The sequence below is a fragment of the Rhinoderma darwinii genome, chromosome 3, assembly GCF_050947455.1.
Source record: "Rhinoderma darwinii isolate aRhiDar2 chromosome 3, aRhiDar2.hap1, whole genome shotgun sequence".
NCBI classification, from domain to species: Eukaryota; Metazoa; Chordata; class Amphibia; order Anura; family Rhinodermatidae; genus Rhinoderma; species Rhinoderma darwinii.
Window position 1 is genome coordinate 277,772,336 of NC_134689.1, and position 26,124 is coordinate 277,798,459.

General features: G+C 44.0%; 2 protein-coding genes across 5 annotated transcripts in view; one reads left to right on the top strand and one right to left on the bottom strand.

Moving 5' to 3' along the window:
• Positions 1-13,070, bottom strand: part of PIGB (phosphatidylinositol glycan anchor biosynthesis class B) — a 31,079-nt gene extending 18,009 nt beyond the window's left edge. Inside the window, exons 1-4 of the mRNA XM_075857970.1 lie at positions 12,722-13,070; positions 6,342-6,477; positions 5,737-5,854; positions 3,863-3,967 (exon numbers count right to left, since the gene is read on the bottom strand). Of these exons, the coding sequence (XP_075714085.1) occupies positions 3,863-3,967; positions 5,737-5,854; positions 6,342-6,477; positions 12,722-12,848 (486 nt within the window). The 5' untranslated portion in view covers positions 12,849-13,070. The remainder of the gene's footprint in view (positions 1-3,862; positions 3,968-5,736; positions 5,855-6,341; positions 6,478-12,721) is intronic.
• Positions 12,578-15,746, top strand: PIGBOS1 (PIGB opposite strand 1). 4 transcript variants are annotated; one of them, XM_075857975.1, is made up of 2 exons: positions 12,578-12,902; positions 15,505-15,746. In XM_075857975.1, the coding sequence occupies exon 2, from the start codon at positions 15,564-15,566 to the stop codon at positions 15,726-15,728; it is 165 nt and encodes a 54-aa protein (XP_075714090.1). In that variant the 5' UTR covers positions 12,578-12,902; positions 15,505-15,563; the 3' UTR covers positions 15,729-15,746. The 4 variants fall into 4 exon arrangements, with proteins under 4 accessions (XP_075714090.1, XP_075714087.1, XP_075714088.1 ...); XM_075857972.1 differs by lacking the exon at positions 12,578-12,902 and adding an exon at positions 12,909-13,211; XM_075857973.1 differs by lacking the exon at positions 12,578-12,902 and adding an exon at positions 12,909-13,117.
• The last annotated feature ends 10,378 nt before the right edge of the window (positions 15,747-26,124 follow it).

A 26,124-nucleotide genomic window follows, 5' to 3' on the forward strand; every position in this document is an offset into this window, starting at 1 on the left:
AGTTAATCATTTGATAAAACTGGCAAAAGCGGTCTTTCATTAAAAGTCTGTAGAAGATATAACGCACACCAAATCGGAATAGATTTGCAACCGGGGTGCAACGTTTCGGTCCAAACATAGACCTTTTTCAAGCACTAGAAATATACAATGATAAGTATTTCCATATAGTACGTAGTATGTGATAAAATAAAAACAATCAAACATTATGTTGCATAGCGTATATACATATATACAGAAGAGGAAGAAACCGATACAGATAATCACAAGTTTCCGTTAATGCAAATGGATCATAAATTCTACTCTTGATCCGGCTGTATGGGTTCAAATGTGGTAAATAAGGTCGTGAGGAGTCCTTCCATGTGTTTATAACACACACACACACACACACACACACACACACACAGACACACGGGGATGGGCTTTTACAGGGCCAGAAGGACCTTACATACTATGGAACTCAATACAATTGACAGCGCTGGCAAGGGGAATTTTCGGTTCCCTTTCCCATCATTCGGCGCTTTTCTTGTGATGCAGACGGCAGCAGGGCCGGCGTTAGGGCAAACTGGGCAAGGGGCCCACTAATGGCCGGTGGAGTTGCTAGCACTGGACTGGCACTAGTGCTAGCAACAGCTACATTCACTTTTATCTGCGTCCTGAGGACGCAGATATAAACAAATATTATAAGCTGGAGGTCACGTTAGGCCTGCAGCCTATAAGGCACGGGAAGACTCCCTGCGCAGGCTGGCGTGATGACGTCACTGCATCACGCTGGTCTGCGCAAGTGTCCTGTCCTGGGGGCTGTACAGCGCTTCACAGGAATGGGACAAGGTAAGTACAATATTTTTTTTGGGGGGGGGGCGGTGTGGCAATATACAGGGGGGGGTTGCGGTGTGACAATATATACAAGGGAGGGGCAATGAATGGCACTATATGCAAGGGGGCGCTGTGTGGCACTATATGCAAGGGAGGGGGGCTGTGTGGCACTATATGCAAGGGAGGGGGGCTGTGTGGCACTATATACAAGGGAGGGGGCTGTGTGGCACTATATACAAGGGAGGGGGCTGTGTGGCACTATATACAAAGCAGGGGGCTGTGTGGCACTATATACAAGGCAGGGGGCTGTGTGGCACTATATACAAGGGGCTGTGTCTGGCACTATATACACGGGCACTGTTTTTCACTATCTACGTGGGCACTGGCACTAGAGGCAGCTAATGGGGTCATTATACTATATGGTGGCAGCTTTGGGGGCATTATACGGTATGGGGCAGCTATTTGGCATTATACTGTGTGGGAGGCACTATAAAAGAGCATGATCCTGTGTGGGCTGAACCGGGTGTGTATGGGCAGGGATTGGGTGGGATTAGAGGTGTGATTTAAAGAGGCTCTGTCACCAGATTTTGCAACCCCTATCTGCTATTGCTGCAGATAGGCGCTGCAATGTAGATTACAGTAACGTTTTTATTTTTAAAAAACGAGCATTTTTGGCCAAGTTATGACCATTTTTGTAGTTATGCAAATGAGGCTTGCAAAAGTCCAAGTGGGTGTGTTTAAAAGTAAAAGTCCAAGTCCACATCGGCACCAGAGGCTTCAGTTGATTCTGCAGCAGCCTCGGCGTTAGCAGGTAAGTCAATGTAGCTATCATCTGTAGCCTCAGGTGCCGATGTGTCCTCGCTCGTCTGACACGATGCAGGACCTGTGAGTGACGTCACAGATCTGTACTGGCAGAAGCTGGGCGTTCTGAAGAGAAGTGGATGATACTTCTCATCAGAGCGCCCAGCTAGTGAAAGTATTAAAAACGCCCCGATGTACGCACATAATACACGCCCACTTGGACTTTTACTTTTAAACACGCCCACTTGGACTTTTGCAAGCCTCATTTGCATAACTACAAAAATGGTCATAACTTGGCCAAAAATGCTCGTTTTTAAAAAATAAAAACGTTACTGTAATCTCCATTGCAGCGCCGATCTGCAGCAATAGCAGATAGGGGTTGCAAAATCTGGTGACAGAGCCTCTTTAAATGGAAAAAAAGGTTGTCTTTGTGAGTTATGCCAATTTTGCGCTGTTACATTACAACTATGATTGTGAATGTGGTTGCATTAAGAGCCACTATATACAACAAACGCGACATGACAGTTGACAGGAACCCAAACCTTTTGAATTTATGCGAGAACACATTCACTATAATTACGGCCAGGACTACATGGTGACTTTGCCCACAACACTCAACACAAGACTACCAGCATCACAAATAATGAAAGCGAATGGCGTCGAATTGTGACTTGCAAGTCGTCGCAAAAAATCCAGCAGGTTTGGATATCTTTTGACAGCCGTGTCTCAGTTGCAGCAACGTATGGCTCTCAACCCGACCCAAATCAGATTTCATTAATAGCAGTGCAAGCAACTCGACACTGCTACCTTTGGGTGTGCAACACATGACACGGCCAAAGTCACCATGTAGCCCTAGACTTAGTTACCCATAGAAGCATATACACATATGTACAGTATGTAGCTCACATATTTTTATATATATATAATATATATATATATATATATATATAGTGTACATATGAGATAAATATATATATATATGAGAGAAACATACTGTATATGTAGATATGAGATATACATGTACAATATGTATCTCATTTATATGTAGTTTTTATATATCATATCATATACATGTATAGTGTATATATATATATATATACACACACACACATATATATATATATATATATATATACACACACACACACACACACATGTATTAGTGTATATATATATATATATATATATATATACATATATATATATATATATAGATATATCTATCACATATATATCTATATGTGTGATATAAGTATATTCACGGCCTTATTTACCACATTTGAACCCATACAGCCGGATCAAGAGTAGCATTTATGATCCATTTGCATTAACGGAAACTTGTGATTATCTGTATCGGTTTCTTCCTCTTCTGTATATATGTATATACGCTATGCAACATAATGTTTGATTGTTTTTATTTTATCACATACTACATACTATATGGAAATGATATATATGTACTTATCATTGTATATTTGTAGCGCTTGAAAAAGGTCTATGTTTGAACTGAAACGTTGCACCCTGGTATGAGAAATGAAAGAATTTTTACTTGCAAATCTATTGCGATTGGTGTGCGTTATATCTTCTACAGCCTACAGTGGGTTGGGCCCCTATTGATGCACCCATTTCATCATAAGCTGGTGCTATCTAAATCTATCTCGCCTTTAATTAATAGTGTTCCTTCCAAAAATGTTACTTACAATGGAAGGTCGGATAAACTATCTGAGTCTAGCTGGTTAGCATACCACCAGAACACGACTCCTGAGGAGCGTATAATAATAATAATAATAATTTGTGTCCTGCTCATTGACATCAGTTGTTTATTCAGTATATAATACAGATGCTACTTGCTGACACTGTCCATTCAGCTACGGAAAGTGTCAGAGCGGCTTGTGCTGTGTGATCGCTCGCACGAGATCACACAGTCCTGTCATCACTGTCTGACAAGAGCTGGAGAGAGGAGTAAAACGTGCGCGCGCGAACGAACAGCTCTGACACTGTCCGCAGCTGATTGGCTAAGTATCACGCCCCCCTGCCCTTTCCATGAAAATAAATGCCCACTGACAGTACAGGGTGTAATTTACATATTGGGCGCCAAATATAATGGCACCGATATCTCAAAAACGGAGAAGGCTAGACAGGTAGTTTAAAGTGCCCCAGGGTTTGTGCAGCAGCGCCTATGACATGGTGCTCTCAGCTGGACATGTAACTGGTAGTAAAAGGTTCTATTTAACATATGAACACATACCACCCATTTTGCCACACTTGAATTTTCCATGCGCCTCACAACACTGTATAGTTTTACATCCGCAATACTGGAGAACACGGCCTGTATCAGTCTGGGAAACCAAATCTGAGAAAAAACATAAATCAGCCATGTATGTAACGTATTAGCATAACCAAGACATACTTTATCATGTTCTAATTCCACGAATGTATGTAACACAAAAATAAAATTAGCAGCATTTTAACACCTTGGCGTTTCAGCTCCACATTATCGCCATTTTTTTTACGTTTTGATTTTACAGCATTTACCGTCCGGTAAAAATGACATGTTTATTCTGTGAATCAGTATGGCAACACTAAATTTAGGCCCTATTCACAGAGAGTCTTTTGGTGCTGATTTTGACGCGAAAACTGCGTCGGAATCGGCGCCAAAAAATGGCCGAAATTGTTCTCCATCGATTTCAATGGGAGGCAGAGGCGTTTTTTTCTCCTGGGCGGCTTTTGGCCGATCGTGGGAAAATAAAGCAGCATGTCCTTTCTTGCCGTGGTCCCACCTCTGACTTCCCATTGAAATCAATGGGAGGCAGAAAAAACCCGCGGCACTAGTTTCCAAGTGTTTTTCGACCGCGGTCCTTGCATTAACGTTAGGAATTCTCAGGCAGATTTTTTTTTTCTGCCTGCAAAAAACGTTGTGAACAGGGCCTTATATTGTTTTCTCTATGTTTTACTATTGTTACAAAATAAAAACAATTTGTTAAAAAATATAATTTGTTTTGTGCTGAGACGAGACCCAAAACTTTTTTATTTTTCCATCTATGTAGCTGTGTGAATGTGGTGCATACGATTTTTGATCCTTTATTGAATTTGTGGTATAAAGAACGTTACATCTTGAGTTTGTATCGTTACGGGCACGGCAAAACCATTTATGTTTTATAATTTACGTTGAAAAAAAAAAAAATTGCACTTTTTTTCAAATTTTATTAAACTAATTTGTACATTTTTTTCCATCAGCACCCCCTGTACATGTACATCGGATGTTGCCATGGTTTAAAGACATTAACATTAGATAGCTCATTTCAAAAGGGTTCTACACTGTAAATGGTGCCAAGCTGCTGAAAGTCAGATGGGATACAACTCATATATACACGTGACAGGTTCCCTTGAAAGGGATTGTCTAGGATTAGAAAAATATGGCTGCTTTCTTTCAAAAACAGCACCGCACCTGTCCACAGGTCGTGTGGGGTATTCATTCACTTCAATGGAGCTGAGCTGCTCTACCAGACATAACCCATGGACAAACGTGGCGATTTTTCTGGAAGAAGGCCACCATACTCTTCTAATCCTGTACAACACATTCAAGTATTCTTTTATTATTATCCAATTATTAGAGAACTATGGGCCAAAGGAAGAGCCATAAAACAATAAAAGAACCATCATTCACCTGACGTACCCTGGAATTCGGGTTTCCTGTCACTCTTTGTGGACAGCGCTGAAGTGATGCCTTGCCCGTATACCCACATGATCGCTGTAGCTAATCACGGGCCTCAGTGGTATATTGTGCAAAATCGCTGTTGTCAGTGATTGGCTGCAGTGATCACGTGAAGCAATGTCAACAAAGAGCGGCAGGGAGCACCGGAGCAGCAGTGCTGGAACGGCATGGGAATTTGTCAGATGGGTAATGGCTCTTATTGTTTTATGCCCCCCTTCGGTAAAGTTTTGCTAAAAGCGCAATGCCACTTTAAAAAAAACTCTGGAAAAAGTTGTGTGGAGGCAGATATAAAAGTTGAACTGCGATTGGTTGCTATGGGCAAGACAGTTGTGATAAATGAGGTCCTATATCTTCTGAAATTCCTAAATATTGCCATTGCATTTAAAAGACAGGTGTGGTACGCTTACCAAAAAGAATACATCATCCTTGCCAATCCAATCCAAAACTTTATAAACCAAGGCGAACAGCAGGGGGTATGTGAACCCCCTCAATCCTTCGTTCCACTCCCATGTTAAATAGCCATAATTACCACAGTTAAGAAAAATAAGGATTTGTTACGGTGTTGGCTACATGAATATGGTAGGACTATTTACAGCACTTCACTTATAAGAGTCCAGGGTAACAACTCTATTTCATTGCTGATAGAAAACTGAAACAAGAAAAACTAAATGGGGGCAGCAGGGTGGATATTGGCCACAAAAAACCCACATAAATGTAACTCGTGAGGCGGGGTATCGAGGAACCCAAGTTTTTTTTTTTTTTTGCCTAGGTGGAATTACAATTTAAAGCAAAATAATGCATATGGTTCATCAAGGGACAATTGTGATATGTCATTCCTTTACCTACAGTGGTTAAAAATAGATGCCGACATGCAAGTACCCATACAAACTGCAATTGGCATGATATAGAGCTCCAGTGACAAGTGTGCTGCCAAGGGAAAAAAACACTTGTCCGTAGAATAGAAGGGACTGCCTCAGTTGATGAATAATATGGTTATTTCAGTAAAGGATATTTGAAAGTCATATTATGTGCCACTTCAAGGGACTGCCAGTATTCATCAGGGACAAAGCTGGTCTGCACCAAACTGCAGTTAACAATCCGAAATGCCACTGTAAACATGACAAAGTAAACATTTTCTCCAAAGGGGCCTGTGGGAACAAAACAAAGGATACCAGTCACCAATAAATACATTAAAAATAACCATCATATTGTATTATTTCCGCCTCTGATTTACTATACACAGCTCATGATCACTTGGAATCCCAATAGTGGCGAACATCACCGTAACAGGGCGGATTTAAAAGTTACAGTTAAAATTAGTAATAAAAAAAAATTAAAAAACAGACAGACAGACAGACAGACAGACAGACAGACAGACAGACAGACACACACACGTTAAGGGGTTGGATATATTAGACAACAAGTGAACAGTCAGTTCTTGAAGTTGATGTGTTGGAAGTAGTAGAAATGGGCAAGCGTATCTGGGAGACTTTGACGAGGACCAAATTGTGATGGCTAGAAGACTGGGTCAGAGCATTTCCAAAATGGCAGGTCTTGTGGGGTTCTCGATATGCAGTGATTAGTACCTACCAAAAGTGGTCCAAGGAAGGACATCCAGTGAAGAGGCAACAGAGTCATGGGTGCCCAATAATGTGCCTGGAGAGAGAAGGCTAGCCCATCTAAACTGACCCCGTGTGCATTGCTTACCTGGGGAAGAGATGGCACCAGGATGTACTATGGGAAGTAGGCAAGCCGGCGGAGGTAGTGTGATGCTCTGGGCAATGTGCTACTGGAAAACCTTGGGTCCTGGCATTCATGTGGATGTTTTTTTGACATGTACCACCTACCTAAACATTATTACAGACCAAGTACACCCCTTTTAACAGTATTCCCTAATGGCAGTGGCCTCTTTCAGCAGGATGATATGCCCTGCCACATTACAAATATGGTTCAGGAAGGGTTTGAGGAACATGACAAGAGAGTTCAAGGTTTTGAGTCGGCCTCTAAATTCCCAAATCTCAATCTGTATGAGCATTTGTAGGATGTGCTGGAAAAAAAAAACAGTCCCTGGAGGCCCCAACTTGCAATTTACAGGACTTAAAGAATCTGCTACTAACGTCTTATGCCAGATACCACAGACCACCTTCAGAGATCTTGGGGAGTCCATGTCTTGACATAGAGCTGGGCAATTATGACATAAAGCAAAATCACGATTAATTCAACACGTAACCTCAATTACGATTATTGAATGATTATTTAGGCCACACCCCTTTTTGCATGCTACGCCATTGTATTAATATTTATCCCGAGCCTGCTGAATACTACTGTATATAATATTCCCCCTGACACTGCCCCCACACAGTATATTGCCCCATAGCTGCCCCTCCATACAGTATAATGCCTCCCATAACTGCTACCACACAGTATAATGCCCCCATAACTGCCCTCCGCACAGTATATTGCCCCATAGCTGCCCCAACACAGTATAATGCCCCATAGCTGCCCCAACACAGTATAATGCCCCTATAGTTGCCCTCCATACAGTATAATGCCCCAATAGCTGCCCTCCACACATTATAATGCCCCCACAGTATAATGCCACCATAACTGCCCTCCACAGTATAATACCCCCCCATAACTGTCCTCCCCACAGTATAATGCCCTCCATAACTGACCTCCACAGTATAATGTCCCCAGTAACTGTCCTCCCCACAGTATAATGCCCCCATAACTGCACCCCACACAGTATAAAGTCCCCCATAGCTGCCCCCACGCTGTATAATGCCCCCACAGCTACCCCCAATAGTGCCTGATAAGAATTATATAAATACTCACCGAACTCTGTTCCAATGATGAGTCGAGGAGATCCCTCTGGTATGTGCAACTCGGCGCAGACAGGCGCGATGACGTCACTTCCTCGCGTCCAGCGATGCATAGTGAATGATAGAGCAGGGACCTTATGGCCCCCTGCTCTACCATTGGATTCAATGTGATGGCCGTGTATTACCCGGCCCCATAGACTTCTATGGGAGCCGAACGGCTGAAAATAGGGCATGTCCAATTTTTTGACGGCCAGGTTTCCCGGGCCATCAAAAAATCGGTCGTGTGAATAGCCCCATTAGGGGTCTATTGTTCCTACTGCAGCCGGGTGACGGACATTCTTTGAACGGCCGTCACACGGCCGGGAAACCCTGTCGTGTGCATAAGGGCTTACCCTTTAAACCGGCATGTACTAAAAACTGCTACATTTTGCCAGGTTATTAATGTTGGGAATAAGAAGCTGATCACAGTTTGTACCACTATTGGGACCCCCAGTGATCAGCTGTAATCTGTAGGGAAGCCAGGTAAGTGTTTAATTCTCTTACAGCGCCACCACAGAGGAAATTATTACAGAATGCCCATTAAAATCAATAGAATTTCTGTATACTGGACGTGCCTAGTCCTGCAGATCGAGAGATACTTTTTGCAGCGGCTCTCCACCCTTGCTTAAAAATAAGAGTCCTGAATGGGGTTCCGCCTTTATTAACTCAAAATTCTCTAACAGGTATTTAAAAACGTTGTGTTTTTGTCTGTAAGAGCAGCTCCCGTTCTGGTGGATTTGAGCAGTCCATGTATTACACAGAAAGCCATTTACATGAATGGACTCCATGTAATGCTGGATGCGGCTTCCCTCGTCAAAATCAGCTATTTGTGGTCGCCGCCATGACGCAGTTCTGAAAGAGGATGTCTCTGACGAGACAACCCTTTTAGGAGTATAAAATCAGGGCTACTTTGATTTACAGACTGTTCTGAGATTATGTGACTTTTCTTTAATTGAACAGACCCCCGCCCTCCACCAGAGGTCAATGGTAAACTGTTTGTAGTCTCCATTCACATCAGGGGATACCACAACAGTATTACACCTCATGCACACAGCCGTTTTACAGCTCTATACTATCTGAGTTGTACAGAAGAAATAGGGCACCCATAAACTTCTATGGGCACCTACTGTACCTCTGTATGTCTCTGACCTTATATGGCGTGCTCCATCAGATGCTGTATTACGGAGTGGTAGAAGGCACATGGAGTACCGCTGTAAAGGCTACACCATGTGCATGAGGTCCTCAGTCTGCACAAAAGTTGAGTTCAATTGAACATTTCCTAAGCTGCCACACTGAAGATGCAACCAACGGAGAACACAGTTTGGCTTAAAGGGGTTTTCCCACCAGAGACATTTTCTGACATATCCACAGTATATGTCATAAATGTCAGATAGATGCGGGTGGACCCGCACCTATCTCTAGAACGGGACTCCCTAAACCCCGTTCTACCTTCTGCTCTCGCTGACTCCCGGCCACTTCCTGACCTTATGGTCGGGAGTTATAAAAAACAGCGTAGCTCGCTAAGCTATGCTGTTTCCGTAACTACCATTCAGTTTCTTTCTTTATAATCAGATATCTCCTGCTTCAGTCACAACACAGAACGGCAGAACGGTGTTTAGGGGGCCCCGTTGTAGAGATACGGTCGGGTCCCAGAGGTGGGACCCGCATCTATCTGACATTTATGACATATCCTGTGGATATAGGTCATAAATGCCCCTGATGGGAAAACCCCTTTAAAGGCTATTTACACCTTTTGAGGGCATTATTTTTTTAATAATTAGATAAGTCACTGTTTTTAGTGTAACTTTGCAAATAGTTTTTATTAAAAGTTTGTTTTACTTTTGGAGATACAGCTGTTCTATAGTCTCTATACAGAGCAGCTGTATCTAGCGCTAAATCCTGCTCCCATCAGGTCCGTGGGACTGATGGCTTTAGTGATACCTAGCTCAAAATCCTGCTCCCATCAGGTCCGCGGGACTGACAGGTTCAGTGATATCTAGCGCTAAATCCTGCTCCCATCAGGTCTGTGGGACTGACGGGTTCAGTGATATCTAGCGCTACATCCTGCTCCCATCAGGTCCGCGGGACTGACAGGTTCAGTGATATCTAGCACTAAATCCTGCTCCCATCAGGTCTGTGGGACTGACGGGTTCAGTGATATCTAGCGCTACATCCTGCTCCCATCAGGTCCGCGGGACTGACAGGTTCAGTGATATCTAGCGCTAAATCCTGCTCCCATCAGGTCTGTGGGACTGACGGGTTCAGTGATATCTAGCGCTACATCCTGCTCCCATCAGGTCCGCGGGACTGACAGGTTCAGTGATATCTAGCGCTACATCCTGCTCCCATCAGGTCCGCGGGACTGACAGGTTCAGTGATATCTAGCACTAAATCCTGCTCCCATCAGGTCCACGGGACCGACAGGTTCAGTGAAGGCGTGTCTCTGAAATGCAGGATCCACCTGCAAATCGATCACATCTAAGTTATGTACTTAGATGTGATAGTTTACAGGTGGATCCTGCATGACCCAATGACACTGAACCCGTCAGGTCCACGGGACTGACGGATTCGGTGTAAAGCGAATGATACAGCTGCTCTGTATAGCGAATACAGAACAGCTGTATCTCAAAAAGTAAAACTAATTTTTAATAAAAACTATTGACAAAGTTACACTAATCACACTGCTTCATCTATTTATTTTAAAAAAAGTGCCCTCAAAAGGTTTGCATAGCTTTTAATGGAGTACATGTCTCATTGCATCAAGTTATTTTGTCGTACTACTCAGTGATGTTCCAGTCTGAATTAATGCTCCCCAATAAATTGAGACGGTATGTGGCGCACGCGGTAGAGGTCAACAGAATTTTAGGTTGTGTTCACACTGACCTCATGGGTTCTATTTTTACAAGATCACTTATGGATATGGCTTCTCTCACACGTCGTGAAGCAGACATTTTAGTGTCCATACTTGAAAACAGCTCCGTAATTTCAGACGTAATTTGCGTTGCTGTATGAACATACCCTTAGGCCTCATGCACATCAACATATTTTTGTCCTCCCGTAAATACTGGCGTAAATACGGGTCCTTGGTCACACGTATTCGACCCGTATTGCACCAGTATTTACGGACTCGTGCCCGTAAATACGGGTCCGGTGTCACCAGTAATCCACCCGTATCTACGGGCACGTTTTCGATGCAAAATTGCACTGCCGTAATCGGCAGCCCCTTCTCTCTATCAGTGCAGGATAGAGAGAAGGGACAGCCCTTTCCGTAATAAAAGTAAAATAAATTCATACTTACCCGGCCGTTGTCTTGGTGACGCGTCCCTCTCTTGACATCCAGCCCGACCTCCCTGGATGAAGCGCAGTCCATGTGACCGCTGCAGCCTGTGATTGGCTGCAGCGGTCACATGGGCTGAAACATCTTTCCGGGAGGCCGGACTGGAGGAAGAAGCAGGGATTTCTGGGCAAGTATGAACTTCTATTTTTTGATCTATATTGTGATCGGTAGTCACTGTCCAGGGTGCTGAAACAGTGACTGCCGATCGTTTAACTCTTTCAGCACCCTGGACAGTGACTATTTACTGACGTCGCCTAGCAACGCTCCCGTAATTACAGGGGCACACACGTTGTCACCCGTAATTACGGGAGCCCAATAGACTTCTATGGGCCTGCCCGTGCCGTTATTACGGCCTGAAATAGGACATGGTCTATATTTTTTAACAGCACGGGCACCTTCCCGTAAGCATACGGGGAGGTACCCATGGCCAATAGAAGTCTATGGGCCCGTAATTACGGGCATTTTTACGTTCGTGTGCATGGGGTGTAATACAGATGCTAAAATGCCCACATTACAGCCATACAACAGAGATTCTAAGGGTATGTGCACACAACCTCTTTTCAGGCGTAATGGAGGCGTTTTACGCCTCGAATTACGCCTGAAAAGACGGCTCCAATACGTCGGCAAACATCTGCCCATTGCTTGCAATGGGTCTTACAATGTTCTGTGCAGACGAGCTGTCATTTTACGCGTCGCTGTCAAAAGACGGCGCATAAAATTAGGCCCACGGCAAAGAAGTGCAGGACACTTCTTGGGACATAATTGGAGCTGGTTTTCATTGACTCCAATGAAGAACAGCTCCAATTACGTCTGTAAAACACGCTGCGAAAAACGCATGCACTTGTAAAAACGTCTGAAATTCAGGAGCTGTTTTCTCCTGAAAACAGCTCCGTAATTTCAGACGGATTTGGCGTTGTCGTGTGCCCATACCCTAATATGTGCTCTACACTGGGTAGAGTAGAACAGCACACTGTACTTATCTATCAGAGGCAACAGAAACCTGACAGACTCAGGACACCAATATGAACAGAACCTAACTAAACGGCAGGTCCTTTGTGGATGTAATAAAGTAAATGACTGGAAATATATGGGCTGTAGGAGGATGGCACAAGGCTGAGCTGCGCCCCTTGTAGACTGTCCAGACCATATCATTACAAGGAGGCTTCCCATTCATTCCCGCGTCTGCTGGTCTACCTGCTCCCGCAGCCGCTTTCTCGCCGTCTTTGCTGTACAGTTTGGACTTCCTCTTCCTCAGCTGCACGGAGCCCGCTGTACTCGGCCTCCTGAGGGAAGGCAGTGCCCGGCTCCTAATCACCTCCATGGCTGCACCCGCTCTGTTGTCATGGGATACCACGCCCAGCTGTCATTTTCTCAGGTAAACTAGAGAACCAACGGCTCTCGTCGGCTCCACCGGAGATAAACGGGCTCCAACAAAATGGCTGCTTGTAACAGCTTTACGGCAGTGCGGTTCAAAGATACATTTTGTCGGCGTCCTGCATGTGTGATCACCAGCAATATGGCTACTCCCACAGACGTTATACATTACAGAAGACTGTAGTAAATGAAGGCGAAGGTCACCCGGATCCTTCTGTAAGTGCACGTTGTGGCCCTACCCTACATCTGCTCTGGAATACAAGTGTCTTGCTGTACTGGTTGAGGAGCATGTGACTGATACAGCAGAGAGGTAGGGGGTGTAGAGCTCTGCTTGTAGTACTAGAAGTCTCACAATGTCTCCCTGCTGGTGTATAACACAGAGGGTATGAATTTGTGTCTGTTATAATGTGACATATGGATGATATCACTAATCATGTGTGAGGCACTACTCGACTACACCATATCCATCACCTTCTCTTTTCTGGGGCTTACGTAGTGTCACCGAAACATACCAGCCAAGGTAAAAAGGGTTTAGGGGTTTAAGGGTTCAGATTGTGATTTTACACTTCAGTCTGGGAATTATTAATTGTGTGTCCAGACCGTTTAGGCCTCATGCCCACTTCAGTTTTTTCCTTCAGGGTGCTATCTGTTGTTGTCACGGATAGCACCCTGAACCCATTCATTTCAATGGGGCCATGCAGACTTCTGTTGTTTTAACGGAACCGTGCGGCCGTTCCGTCAAAAGTAGTGCAGGTCCTACTCCTGCCCGTTTTTGACGGAACAGTCTCGGCCTTTGCATTGAATTTGGTCCGTGAAACAACGGACTGCACACGGAAGCCATCAGTGTGCAGCCCGTGTGTGAAGGGACCGTCATTAATGGCCGTACAACAGCCGACGGAAGTGTGCATGAGGCCTTATAGACCAGTGCCCTCTGTAGGTAGCGCCACAGTGCCCTCTGTAGATAGAGCCACGCAGCCCCCCTGTAGACGGTGCCACAGTGCCCTTTGCAGATAATGCCACAGTGCCCTCTATAGATAGTGCCACACCCCCTGTAGATAATACAAGTACCCTGTGTAGTTAGTGCCAGTGCCCCCCTGTAGATGGTGCCACAGTGCCCTCTGTAGACGCTACCCCTCCTGTATAGCGCCACACTTCCCCTTTAGATAGTGCCACAATGCCCTCTGGATAGTGCCACACCCCCTGTAGATAATACAAGTACCCTGTGTAGTTAGTGCCAGTGCCCCCCTGTAGATGGTGCCACAGTGCCCTCTGTAGACGCCACCCCTCCTGTATAGCGCCACACTTCCCCTGTAGATAGTGCCACACCCTCTATAGATAGTGCCCTCTGTAGTTAGTGCCACAGTGACCTCTGTAGATAATGCGCCACACACACACACCCCCCTTGTATATAGTGCCACACACCTCCTTGCAGATAGCGCCAGTGGGGCTCCCTCTATCATTGCTGACGTTCTGGTCAAAAATTTCTCTCCTGGAGGAGGCCCTGACATCACTGTCTATGTATGGAGAGGGACGTCAGGGGCTCCCTCCAGGAGCGGAATTCGTCGGGTCCATAGGGGTCTATGGACACCTTCAGTTCATAAGACAAACATACACACTGAATGTTGGACCTGTAAGCTCCCCTGACATTTGGGTGTTACCAGTTGGGGTGGATGTCCATACAAAGACTGACACTGTCCATTCAGTGCTGACAGATTGAGACTGTGTAGCGACACACCTCTGACAAGGGAAATTGTAACACCCAGTTGTTTATTTATACATTTCTAGGAGGAATAACAGAGGAACTACACAACGTAGAGTTGTAAAAAAATATGTTTCATAATTATTTAATGGGGTATACAAGTATTTACTAAACTAGGCATGTTAGTAGAGCTGACAGGTCTTATTTACATAGCCTTAGGCCCCATGCACACGAACGTATTATTGCGGCCGTAAATTGCGGCCCCATCCATTTAATTTAATTTCAATGGGCCGATGCACACGACTGTGGTTTCCACGGTCCGTGCATGGCCCAGGAGCCTGGACCGCAAAGACAACAGACATGTCTTATTTCCAGGCTCATAGAAATTAATGCAGGCTGCCATGTGCACGGCCTGCAATTTGTGGGCGGCCCGCGGGTGACACTCCGTCCCCGGCCGAAGCGAAAATCACAGCCGTGCACATGGCTACGGTCGTGTGCATGAGGCCTAAGGCTATGTTCACATTTGCGTTGGTTACTCCATTGTTCTGCTCTGTCAGAGGAGCAGAACAAGGGAATAACCAGAAGTGCCGATTCATTTGCACCACAGACACCACCGGCGGCAAACAGAACCCATTGTCTTTATTGGGTACCAGTAGGGTGTCCGTGGTTTTACCGGAAACAATAGCACAGCATACTGCGCTCTTGTTTTCGGTGGAATCTGTGATGGAGGCCCCTAACAGAGCCTCTGATAATGATGTGAATAAGGCCCAGTCTGTTTATAGGATGCCTGAGTACATCTTTGCGTACATAGTGAAAACAGACCATGTGCTGTTCACATCAGAGTATGGTAATTTTGCCATTCATAAACCATAGTTAACTTCTGTTTTTCCTTAACTCTTGACAGGTGTTCAGAATTTGCAAGTGTTTTCCTTTGGATCAGCGGATAACATTGTTATACTGAAAATGATGCACAGACTTCCCTTCGGCCAGCTCTTCTTGGCGTCGTTACTAGGATTTGCTGGTGGGGTATACATCTACAAGCCCCTTTTCCAGCAGTACCTGTTTGAGAGGAAAACATTAGAATCTGACATTACCGCCACAGATGCTGTTAAAAAAGAAAATGAGTAAAGCCTTTGTGGAATCAAATGTATTTGCTTCAACTTATAATGGTGGGGGCTCTTCACATGTTTGTAGACTTGTGATAATACATCTGCTTCGTTCACATCTGCGTCAGGGCTCCGTTCTGGCGCTCCGTCAGATCTTTCCGTCAGAACGGAACCCTGACTGAAACAAATGGAAACCATAGGTTTTGCATCACCTTTGATTTCAATGGTGACGGATCCAGGGCCCAATGGTTTTCGTTTGTCTCCATTTTACAAGGGTTCCGTCACTTTGACGGAATCCATACCGTAGTCGACTGCACTATTGATTCTGTCAAAAAGACGGAACCCTTAAACAACGGTGATAAGCGGAAACCATTTGCAGCGGAACCGTCACCATTGAAATCAATGGTGATGCAAACGGAAACCTACGGTTGTCGTTTGTTTCAGTCAGGGCTCCATTCTGACGGAAAGCTCAGACGAAACGCCACAATGGAGCCCTGACGCAGATGTGAACGAAGCCTAAGAGAACTTGTTCAGTCCGCTGATTATTTTCATTCGCATTAGGGGAGATACACACGAACGTTGCGTTTTTGCGCGCGCAAACAACGCAGCGTTTTGCGAGCGCAAAAACCATTTGACAGCTGCGTGTGTCATGCGTGTCTGATGCGCGGCTGCGTGATTTTCGCGCAGCCGGCATCATAGAGATGAGGCTTGTCAACGCCCGTCACTGTCCAAGGTGCTGAAAGAGCTAAATCTTTCAGCACCCTCGACAGTGAATGCCGAACACAACAGCGAAAAACCTGTAAAAAAAAAAGATAAAGTTCCTACTTACCGAGAACTTCCCGGCCGTTGCCTTGGTGACGCGTCCTTGGTGACGCGCCTCTCTTGACATCGGGCCCCACCTCCCTGGATGACGCAGCAGTCCAAGTGACCGCTGCAGCCTGTGATTGGCTGCAGCCTGTGCTTGGCCTGTGATTGGCTGGAGCTGTCACTTGAACTGAAGTGTCATCCCGGGAGGTCGGACTGCAGGAAGGAGACAGGAGTAATCGGTAAGTTAGAACTTCGGTTTTTTTTACAGGTTAATGTATTTTGGGATCGCAAGTCACTGTCCATGGTGCTGAAACAGTTTAACTCTTTCAGCACCATGGACAGTGACTATCTCCTGACGTCGCGTACCGATAATTTTTTTGCCGGGATCGGCCAAAACGAGTTTGGCCGAACCCGGTGAAGTTCGGTACGCTTGTCCCGCTTCGCTCATCGCAAAGACACTCCGTTTGGATGTTCGGAAACAGAAAAGCACGTGGTGCTTTTCGGTTTTCATTCATCCTTTTCACTGCTGTTGCGCGAATCACGCTCGTCCCACGGAAGTGCTTCCGTGTGGTGCGCGTGATTTTCACGCACCCATTGACTTCAATGGGTGCGTGATGCGCGAAATACGCAGAGTTTTTGAACCTGTCGCGCTTTTTGCGCAGCAGACAAACGCTGCGCAAAAAGCACGGACTGTCTGTACTGCCCCATAGACTTGTATTGTCCATGCGTGCCGCGTGAAAACCACGCGGCCCGCACGGACCGAATACACGCTCGTGTGAATCCCCCCTTATACAGCGGGACATAGAATGCCTAAGGACAAAAAAAGAAAATCACAAGAAAAGAAATCTGCAACAGGCAATAAAAATTCAGGGCTTTTATCATTTCCTATCCACTTCAATGACATATGGCTGCTGTAGTAACAAAAAAAGAAAAGATCCCGTACATGAAAAACTGCCATGTGTGAATCCACTATCAAGGCCTGTATTTAAATATGAGGATCATATTTTATTGAGAACCATGTGACTTTCAAATGCATACGAACATTTGATTTCAGATTTGTTGAGTCTTTTTATGTGGCAAAACGGTCTTGTGGGAACATTTTATTGGCGTTATTCACACATTGCAGATATGGTCAGTATTTTGAAGCCAAAGCCAGGAGTGGATTCTAAACACAGGAAATATAATGGATGGTTTAGAGCAGGGGTCTCAAACTCGGCCGGGTAAGTGGGCCGCATATAGAAAAAATGGGAAGTTGACGGGCCGCATTAATTTCAAATTTGATACAATACAAAATTATTGTTAATCAATTAGTTATTTGAACTAATAGAATAATACTACATTACTATAATAATAGCGCTAGGTTTAAAATTTGAGATATTTCTCCACGTGCTTATTTCAACAATCCAGCTTTCCAGTTTAACCCCTTAGTGACCACTAATACGCCTTTTTACGTGATTCACTAATGGACTTTAGGCTAGGCTGACGCCTTTTCACGTCAGCCTAGTCTAAGTCCTGCACGGGTCTCCCGTGCAGGCAGGAGCCGGGGCTCTGCTGTCTGATGACAGCTGAGCTCCTGCTCCAACGCCCGCGATCGAAGTTTACTTCGATCGCGGCCGTTTAACCCGTTAAATGCCGCCGTCAATAGCGACCGCGGCATTTAACTTTGTTTACAGAGGGAGTGCGCTCCCTCTGTCACCCATCGGCGGCCCGCGAATGCAATCGCGGGTCTCCGATGGGGTGTCATGGCAGCCGGGGGACTGATAAAAGCCCCCAGGTCTGCCCTGGACATATGCCTGTTAGGACGCGTCGGAGGCACGTCCTAACAGATTGCCTGTCAGATTTACACTGACAGGCAATAATGCTCTGGTATACGAAGTATACCAAAGCATTATAGCAGCGATCTGAAGATCGCAAGTCCCCTAGTGGGACTAATAAAAGAAGTAATCAATGTGAAAGATTATGAATAAAAAGTACAGTAAAAAAATAAATCCATTTTTTTCCATAATAAAGTGGTTTTATTTAGTAAAAGTGTCAAAAAAAATAAAAGTACACATATGTGGTATCGCCGCGACCGTAATGACTCCATTAATAAAGTTAATATGTAATTTAAACCGCAAAGTGAACACCGTAAAAAAAAAACGCAAAAAACCATGGCGAAATTGCAATTTTTTTCCATTGCCCCCCAAAAAACTCATAATAAAAATGAATCAATAAGTCCCATGTACCCCAAAACAGTACCATTCAAAACTACGTCTTGTCCCGCAGAAAACAAGCCCAAAAAATCACTACATTGATGGAAAAATAAAAAAATTACGGCTCTTGGAAAGCGACGATGCAAAAACAAATAATTTTAGTTCAAAAGTGTTTTTATTGTGCAAAAGTCGTAAAACATAAAAAACCTCTACACATGTGGTATCGCCGTAATCGTACCGACCAATAGAATAAAGGTAACGTGTTATTTACGTCGTATAGTGAACGGCGTCAATTTAAAAACGCATAGAACAATGGCGGAATTTCAGGTTTTTTTTATAATCCCCCCCAAAAAGGTTAATAAAAGTTAATATAAAAATTATATGTACCCAAAAATGGTGCTATTAAAAAGCACAACTAATCCCGCAAAAAACAAGTCCTCATACAGCTATGTAGACGAAAAAATAAAAACGTTATAGCTCTTTGAATGCGACTATAGAAAAACGAATAAAATAGCTTGGTCATTAAGGCCTAAAATGGGCTGGTCACTAAGGGGTTAAGTGTCGCCAAATGCAGACAAGTTTTTATTGAGAATACAACAGGTATTATACATCTTTTGCATTTCTGATAAAGTACAAAGGAAGCACTCAACAGGAGAAAAACAAAGTAACAGCATAACATCGTGTGTTTAGTACAAAGTTCCTGCAATTACATTACACTTTGCATTTCATCATTTTTAGTTGTACCTTCATATACCTCCCCCTCCCTAACCCTAACAACCAAACTCCCCCCCTCCTCGCAGTACCTCCTCTGTTCCCTGATTTGCCAAACCCCTCCACCTCCTCCATCCTTCCTGTATTCCAAACAGTGATCCCGCCATACTTTGAACATATAAATGCGTCAGCCCACCTTCAAATCTCATCTAATGTGTCACATTACTATAGGTGTTCACCCATTTACTCCATTGCTTCTCATACTTATGGATTGCCCCTCTTTTCAGATATATTCGGTGTTCCAGTGATACCGTGTGGTTAACATATCCAACCAGCTCAGACACCTCCGGTGGATCCGCCTGCAGCCAATATTTTGCAATTAATTTCCTAGCGTGATACATAACCTTTTTGATAGCCAGTAATTCCACTCCATCCCCTCCTTCCTCCCCCATACAACCCAATAAAAAGATCTTAGGTTCCAGTGGGAAATCTCTACCATATACTCTAGATACCATTCCTTGAACTGCTTTCCAATATACATTTAGCATCGGACAGCTCCAAAGCATATGTTTTATGTCCGCCCCATCAAACATACATCTGGGACACTCTTTTGTTGTTCTAATTCGCATTTGCCATAACACCTTAGGTGTCCTATACACCCTATGCAGCAGAAAGAGTTGTGACCTTCTGTGCGCTACACTAATAGAGATTATTTTGGGCGATCCAAGTATTTCCTCCCATTCTTCATCTGCTATAGTCCCTACATCCTCTTCCCATTTACGTCTAATCTCCACCAGCGGATCTCCCAGGAATTTGGCGAGTAGCATACTATATAGCACCGAAATAATCCCCTTAGTGTCCTGTGCCCCCAGCACCCTTTCCATCCCTCCCATAGCGGAGAAACTCAAGTCCACCAGCCTCTCTTGTGCCTGCGTCGCATGCCTTAGCTGAAGATAATGGTAAAACCGCCAATGTGAGAGTCCATACTCTTCCTGTAATTGTGCAAAAAGCTTGAAAGTACCTCCCTCGTATAACTGGTGCACATATCTGATCCCTGCTTGTTCCCAATCCTGAAATCCTTCCAAAATGGGCAGCCCCTTTTTAGATAGTGCCGCAGTGCACTCTGTGGATGCTGCCGCAGTGCCCTCTGTGGATAATGCAACACACCCCTAGATAAGGCCACAGTGCCCTCTGTAGATAAGGCCACAGTGCCCTCTGTAGATAAGGCCACAGTGCCCTCTGTAGATAAGGCCACAGTGCCCTCTGTAGATAATGCAACACACCCCTAGATAATGCCAGTGTCCTCTTCAGATACTGTCACACACCCACTTGTAGATAACGCCACAGTGCCCTCTGTAGAGGCTGCCACAGTGCCCTCTGTAGAGGCTGCCACAGTGCCCTCTATAGAGGCTGCCACAGTGCCCTCTGTAGAGGCTGCCACAGTGCCCTCTGTAGAGGCTGCCAAAGTGCCCTCTGTAGAGGCTGCCCCAGTGCCCTCTGTAGAGGCTGCCCCAGTGCCCTCTGTAGAGGCTGCCCCAGTGATGTCAGGGGCTTGCCCAGAGCTGGAGTCCCAGGCAGAGCGCTAGTAGGCTCTTCCTGGGACTCCAGCTGTGCACCTGACATCACTGGGACTCCTGCTCTGGGGAAGCCCCTGACATCATTGTCGATGTATGGACAGCGATGTCAGAGGCTTCCCCAGAGTCCCGGAGCAGAGCCGATAATAGCGCTCTGCCCGGGACTCCACTATGGGGAAGACCCTGACACACTGTCCACATATGGGCAGCGATGTCAGGGAATTCCACAGAGTCCCGGAGCAGAGCCTGTACTAGCGCTCTGCCCGGGACTCCGGCTCTGGGGAAGCCCCAGACATCGCTGTTCATATGTGGACAGCGATGTCAGGGAATTCCACAGAGTCCCGGAGCAGAGCCGACACCAGCGCTCTGCTCGGGACTCCGGCTCTGGGGAAGCCCCAGACATCGCTGTTCATATGTGGACAGCGATGTCAGGGAATTCCAGAGTCTCGGAGCAGAGCCGATACTAGCGGCTCTGTGTCCCGCGGGCCGCAGATGACAGCCCCAGGGGCCGCATGCGGGCCGCGTGCTTGAGACCCCTGGTTTAGAGTATCCACACACGTAGTGGATTTTGCTGTAGATTTTATTCAATCCACATTTGATGTTCTCTACCTTTACAACTGAGTTTTAACCCCTTCCCTTTTTGGCCACTTGACAGAGCCTTATTTTTCAAATCTGACACGTTTCACTTTATCTGGTAATAACTTCAGAATGCTTTTAGCTCTCCAAGCGATTCTGAGATTGTTTTCTCATGACACATTGGACTTTATGTTACTGGCAAAATTTGCTCAATACATTCAGTATTTAATTGTGAAAAACAACAAAATGTAGCGAAAAATTGCAAAAATCAGAATTTTTCTAAATGTAAATGTATCTGCTTGTAAGACAGGCAGTTATACCACACAAAAGAGTTGCTAATTAACATCCCCCATATGTCTACTTTAGATTGGCATCATTTTTTCAACAGCCTTTTATTTTTCTAGGACTTTACAAGGCTTAGAACTTTAGCTGCAATTTCTCACATTTTCAAGAAAATTTACAAAACCTATATTTTCAGGGGTCAGTTCAGTTGTGAAGTGGCTTTGATGGCCTTATATATTAGAAACCCCCAATAAGTCACCCCATTAGAAATTTATTTTTTATCCATTTTTTTTGTAATACACAAGGTTTTACAAGAGAAAACCAACACAATATCTATTGCCCAGATTCTGCAGTTTTTAGAAATATCCCACATGTGGCCCTAGTGCGCTTATGGACTAAAACACAAGCCTAAGGAGCACCTAGTGAATTTTGGGGCCTCCTTTTTATGAGAATATATTATAGGCACCATGTCAGGTTTGAAGAGGTCTTGTGATGCCAAAACAGTGAATGGATTTTAGAAACTACACCCCTTGAGAAAATTATCTAGGGGTATAGTGAGCATTTTGACCACACATGTTTTTTGCAGAAATTTTTGGAATTAGGCCAGGAAAATGAAAATCAAAATTTTTCCAATAAAACGTAGGTTTAGCTAATTTTTTTTCATTCCCACAAGGACTAAAAGAGAAAAAGCATCACAACGTTTGTAAGGCAATTTCTCCAGAGTAAAACAGTACCCCACATGTGGTTATAAACGGCTGTTTGGACACACGGCAGGGCTCAGAAGGGAAAGAGTGCCATTTGACTTTTGGAGCTCAAATTTAGCAGGAATGGTTTTCGGATGCCATGTCTAATTTTCAAAGCCCCTGAGGGACCAAAACCGTAAAAACGCCAAAAAGTTACCCCATTTAGGAAACCACCTCTTGAGGAATTTATCTACGGGTGTAGTGAGCATTTTGACCCCACAGGGGTTTCAGAGATTTTATTAGAATTGGGCAAAGAAAATAAAAACAATCCTTTTTCTTCAATAAGACGTAGCTTTAGCTCAAAACTTTTCACTTTCTCAACAAATAAAAGAGAAAAAAGGACCCCAACATTTGTAAAGCAACTTCTCTAGGGTATGGAAATACCCAGTACGTGGTCATAAACTGCTGTTCCGGCACACGGCAAGGATCAGAAGAGAAGGAGCGCCATTTGGCTTTTGGAGTACAGATTTTGCTGGATTGATTTCTTGGCACCGTGTCGCTTTTGCAAAGCCCCTAAGGTACCAGTAGAGTGGAAACTACCCAAAAGGGACTCCATTCATGAAACTACACCACATGATGAATTACTCTAGGGGTGTAGTGAGCATTTAGACCCCACAGGTGAATCAGACTTTATTAGAATCGGGCAGTGAAAATAAAAGTCCCTTTTCTTCAATTAGACGTATCTTTAACTTAAAAAATTTCATTTTCTCAACACATAAATGAAAAAAAAAAAAGAACCCCAACATTTGTAAAGCAATTTCTCCCGAGTATGGCATTACCCCATATGTGGTCATAAACTGCTGTTTGGGCATACGCCGGGGCTCAAAAGGGAAGGAGTGCCATTTGGCTTTTGGAGTGCAGATTTTGCTGGATTGGTTTCTGGTCGCATTTGCAAAGCCCCTGTGGGACCAAGACAGTGGAAACCCCCCAGAAGTGACCCCATTTTGGAAACTACACTCCTCAAGGTATTTACCTAGAGGTGTAGTGGGCATGTTAACCCCACAGGCGTTTTGCAGAAATTTGTGTGCACTCGATGTTGCAGAGTGAAAATGGGATTTTTCCATAGATATGCCAATATGTGGTGCCCAGCTTGTGCCACCATAACAAGGCAGCTCTCTAATTATTATGCAGTGCTTCCCGGTTTTAGAAACGCCCTACATGTGTCACTAATCTTTTGGCTGGACATTCGACCAGGCTCAGGAGTGAAAGAGTACCATGCGAAGTGGAGGCCTAATTTGGCGATTTACATAGTATTGGTTCGCAATTGCAGAGGCTCTGATGTGAAATAGTAAAAGAAACCCCTGAGAAGTGACCCCATTTTGGAAACTACACCCCTCAAGGCATTTATTAAGGGGTGTAGTGAGCATTTTCACCCCACAGGTCTTATCCATAAATGATTGTGCTGCGGATGGTGCAAAGTAAAAATGTACATTTTCCCTAGATATGCCATTTCAGTGGCAAATATGTCGTGCCCAGCTTGTGCCACTGGAGACACACCCCAAAAATTGTTAAAAAGTTTCTCCCGGGTATGTTGATGCCATATATATGGACGTAAACAGATGTTTGGGCACACTAGGGCTCAGAAAGGAGGGAGAACCATTTGGCTTTTGGAGCGTGGATTTTGCTTGGTAGTAGTTTTGTTTGGAGTTTTACTGGTATTTCATTTTATAATGTGGGGGCATATGTAAGCTGGGCAGAGTTCATCAGGGGCATAGTCAGGTGGTATAATAGGGTAAAATAATCCATAGATATTTGTTACTCTGTGAAGCAATACTTTATGCACAGGCCAGTGTCGCACTGATAAATGATGTCCTTTCTTATCCCCGTTTTGGTCAACACTCCGCACCTTTGCAGTTTGGGGAATTTTGCTGGGAAGTGTTTTCCTGGTATAATACGGGCACCCTCGCTTCCAGCAGATATGAATAAAACTACTTTTCTCAATTATACAAGAGCTAAGATTGTCGATATAGGTATATTTTTACTTCTTCCCATTTTACCTAAATAGCCAAGTCAGCGGATTGGGGTGCGGGGTGGAGAAAATTGCTGACCATCTTCCTTTAGGGTACAAACACGCTAGGCGGATATGCTGCGTAAAAGTACACAGCATATCCGCCCTGGAACCCGCAGGGAATTCCACAGGTAAAATACGCATCTAATAGTGTGTTATTCGATGCTTTCTCTAGGTGCGGTTTTTATATGAAAATTTTATGTTACGGATTTTTATTTTTCATAATCAGATTTTTTATTAACAAATTATCAATTACAAAGAGTAGGTAGAAACATATATGCACATTACAAGTCATACTTAATAATTACAGTAGTAACAAGTAGAAGTACATAGTAAAATAGTATAAACAATGCAGCGTACAGATCAGCACATATAAACCAGAGGCGTAGCTACATAGGTTCTCCAGTACCCGGGGCAAAGCTTCAATTTGGCGCCCCCCTCCCCAACTTCTTTCCCAACATCCCCTTCCGCCTCGCCATGTTTGCTTTCTCTACAAATCAATGAGGTGTCATTTTTTTTACATTTTCTTTAATGTAACTCGAGCACAAAACCACTTGTACATTTTACAAGTAATATAGTTATATAAGGTAGTTATCATAACAATAAATTAAAAGAAAATAAATTAATAATGTCACTGCTTGACTAAAACATATTGTATAACTGAGGCTAATGAGACTGTATGGTGACATAATGAACAGCCTCTATGTTCTACAACAGAACTGCTAAAACTTGACTTTTTGTGCTTTTTTTTGCTGCAAAAGTTTTTATAATGTCCTCATCACAAATTTTTGCAGCCACCTCATGCACTATAGAAATAATGTTTATGTTTGTTAGTCTTTGTTGTCCCATGACACTTCGAAGATGTGTTTTCAGAAGCTTTAACCCCTTAGTGACCAGCCCATTTTAGGCCCTAATGACCAAGCTATTTTATTCGTTTTTCCATAATCGCATTCAAAGAGCTATAACTTTTTTATTTTTTCGTCTACATAGCTGTATGAGGACTTGTTTTTTGCGGTATTAGTTGTACTTTTTAATAGCACCATTTTTGGGTACATATAATTTTTTTATTAACTCTTTTTGGGGGGATTATAAAAAAAACCTGAAATTCCGCCATTGTTCTATGCGTTTTTAAATTGACGCCGTTCACTGTGCGACGTAAATAACATGTTACCTTTATTCTATGGGTCGGTACGATTACGGCGATACCACATATGTAGAGGTTTTTTATGTTTTACGACTTTTGCACAATAAAAACACTTTTGAACTAAAATTATTTGTTTTTGCATCGTCGCTTTCCAAGAGCCGTATCTTTTTTTATTTTTCCATCAATGTAGTGATTTTTTTGGGCTTGTTTTCTGCGGGATGAGACGCAGTTTTGATTGGTACTGTTTTGGGGTGCATGGCACTTATTAATTCATTTTTATTATGACTTTTTTGGGGGGCAATGGGAAAAAATTGCAATTTCGTCATAGTTTTTTTTTTTACGATGTTCACCTTGCGGTTGACATTTTTTTTACTGTAATTT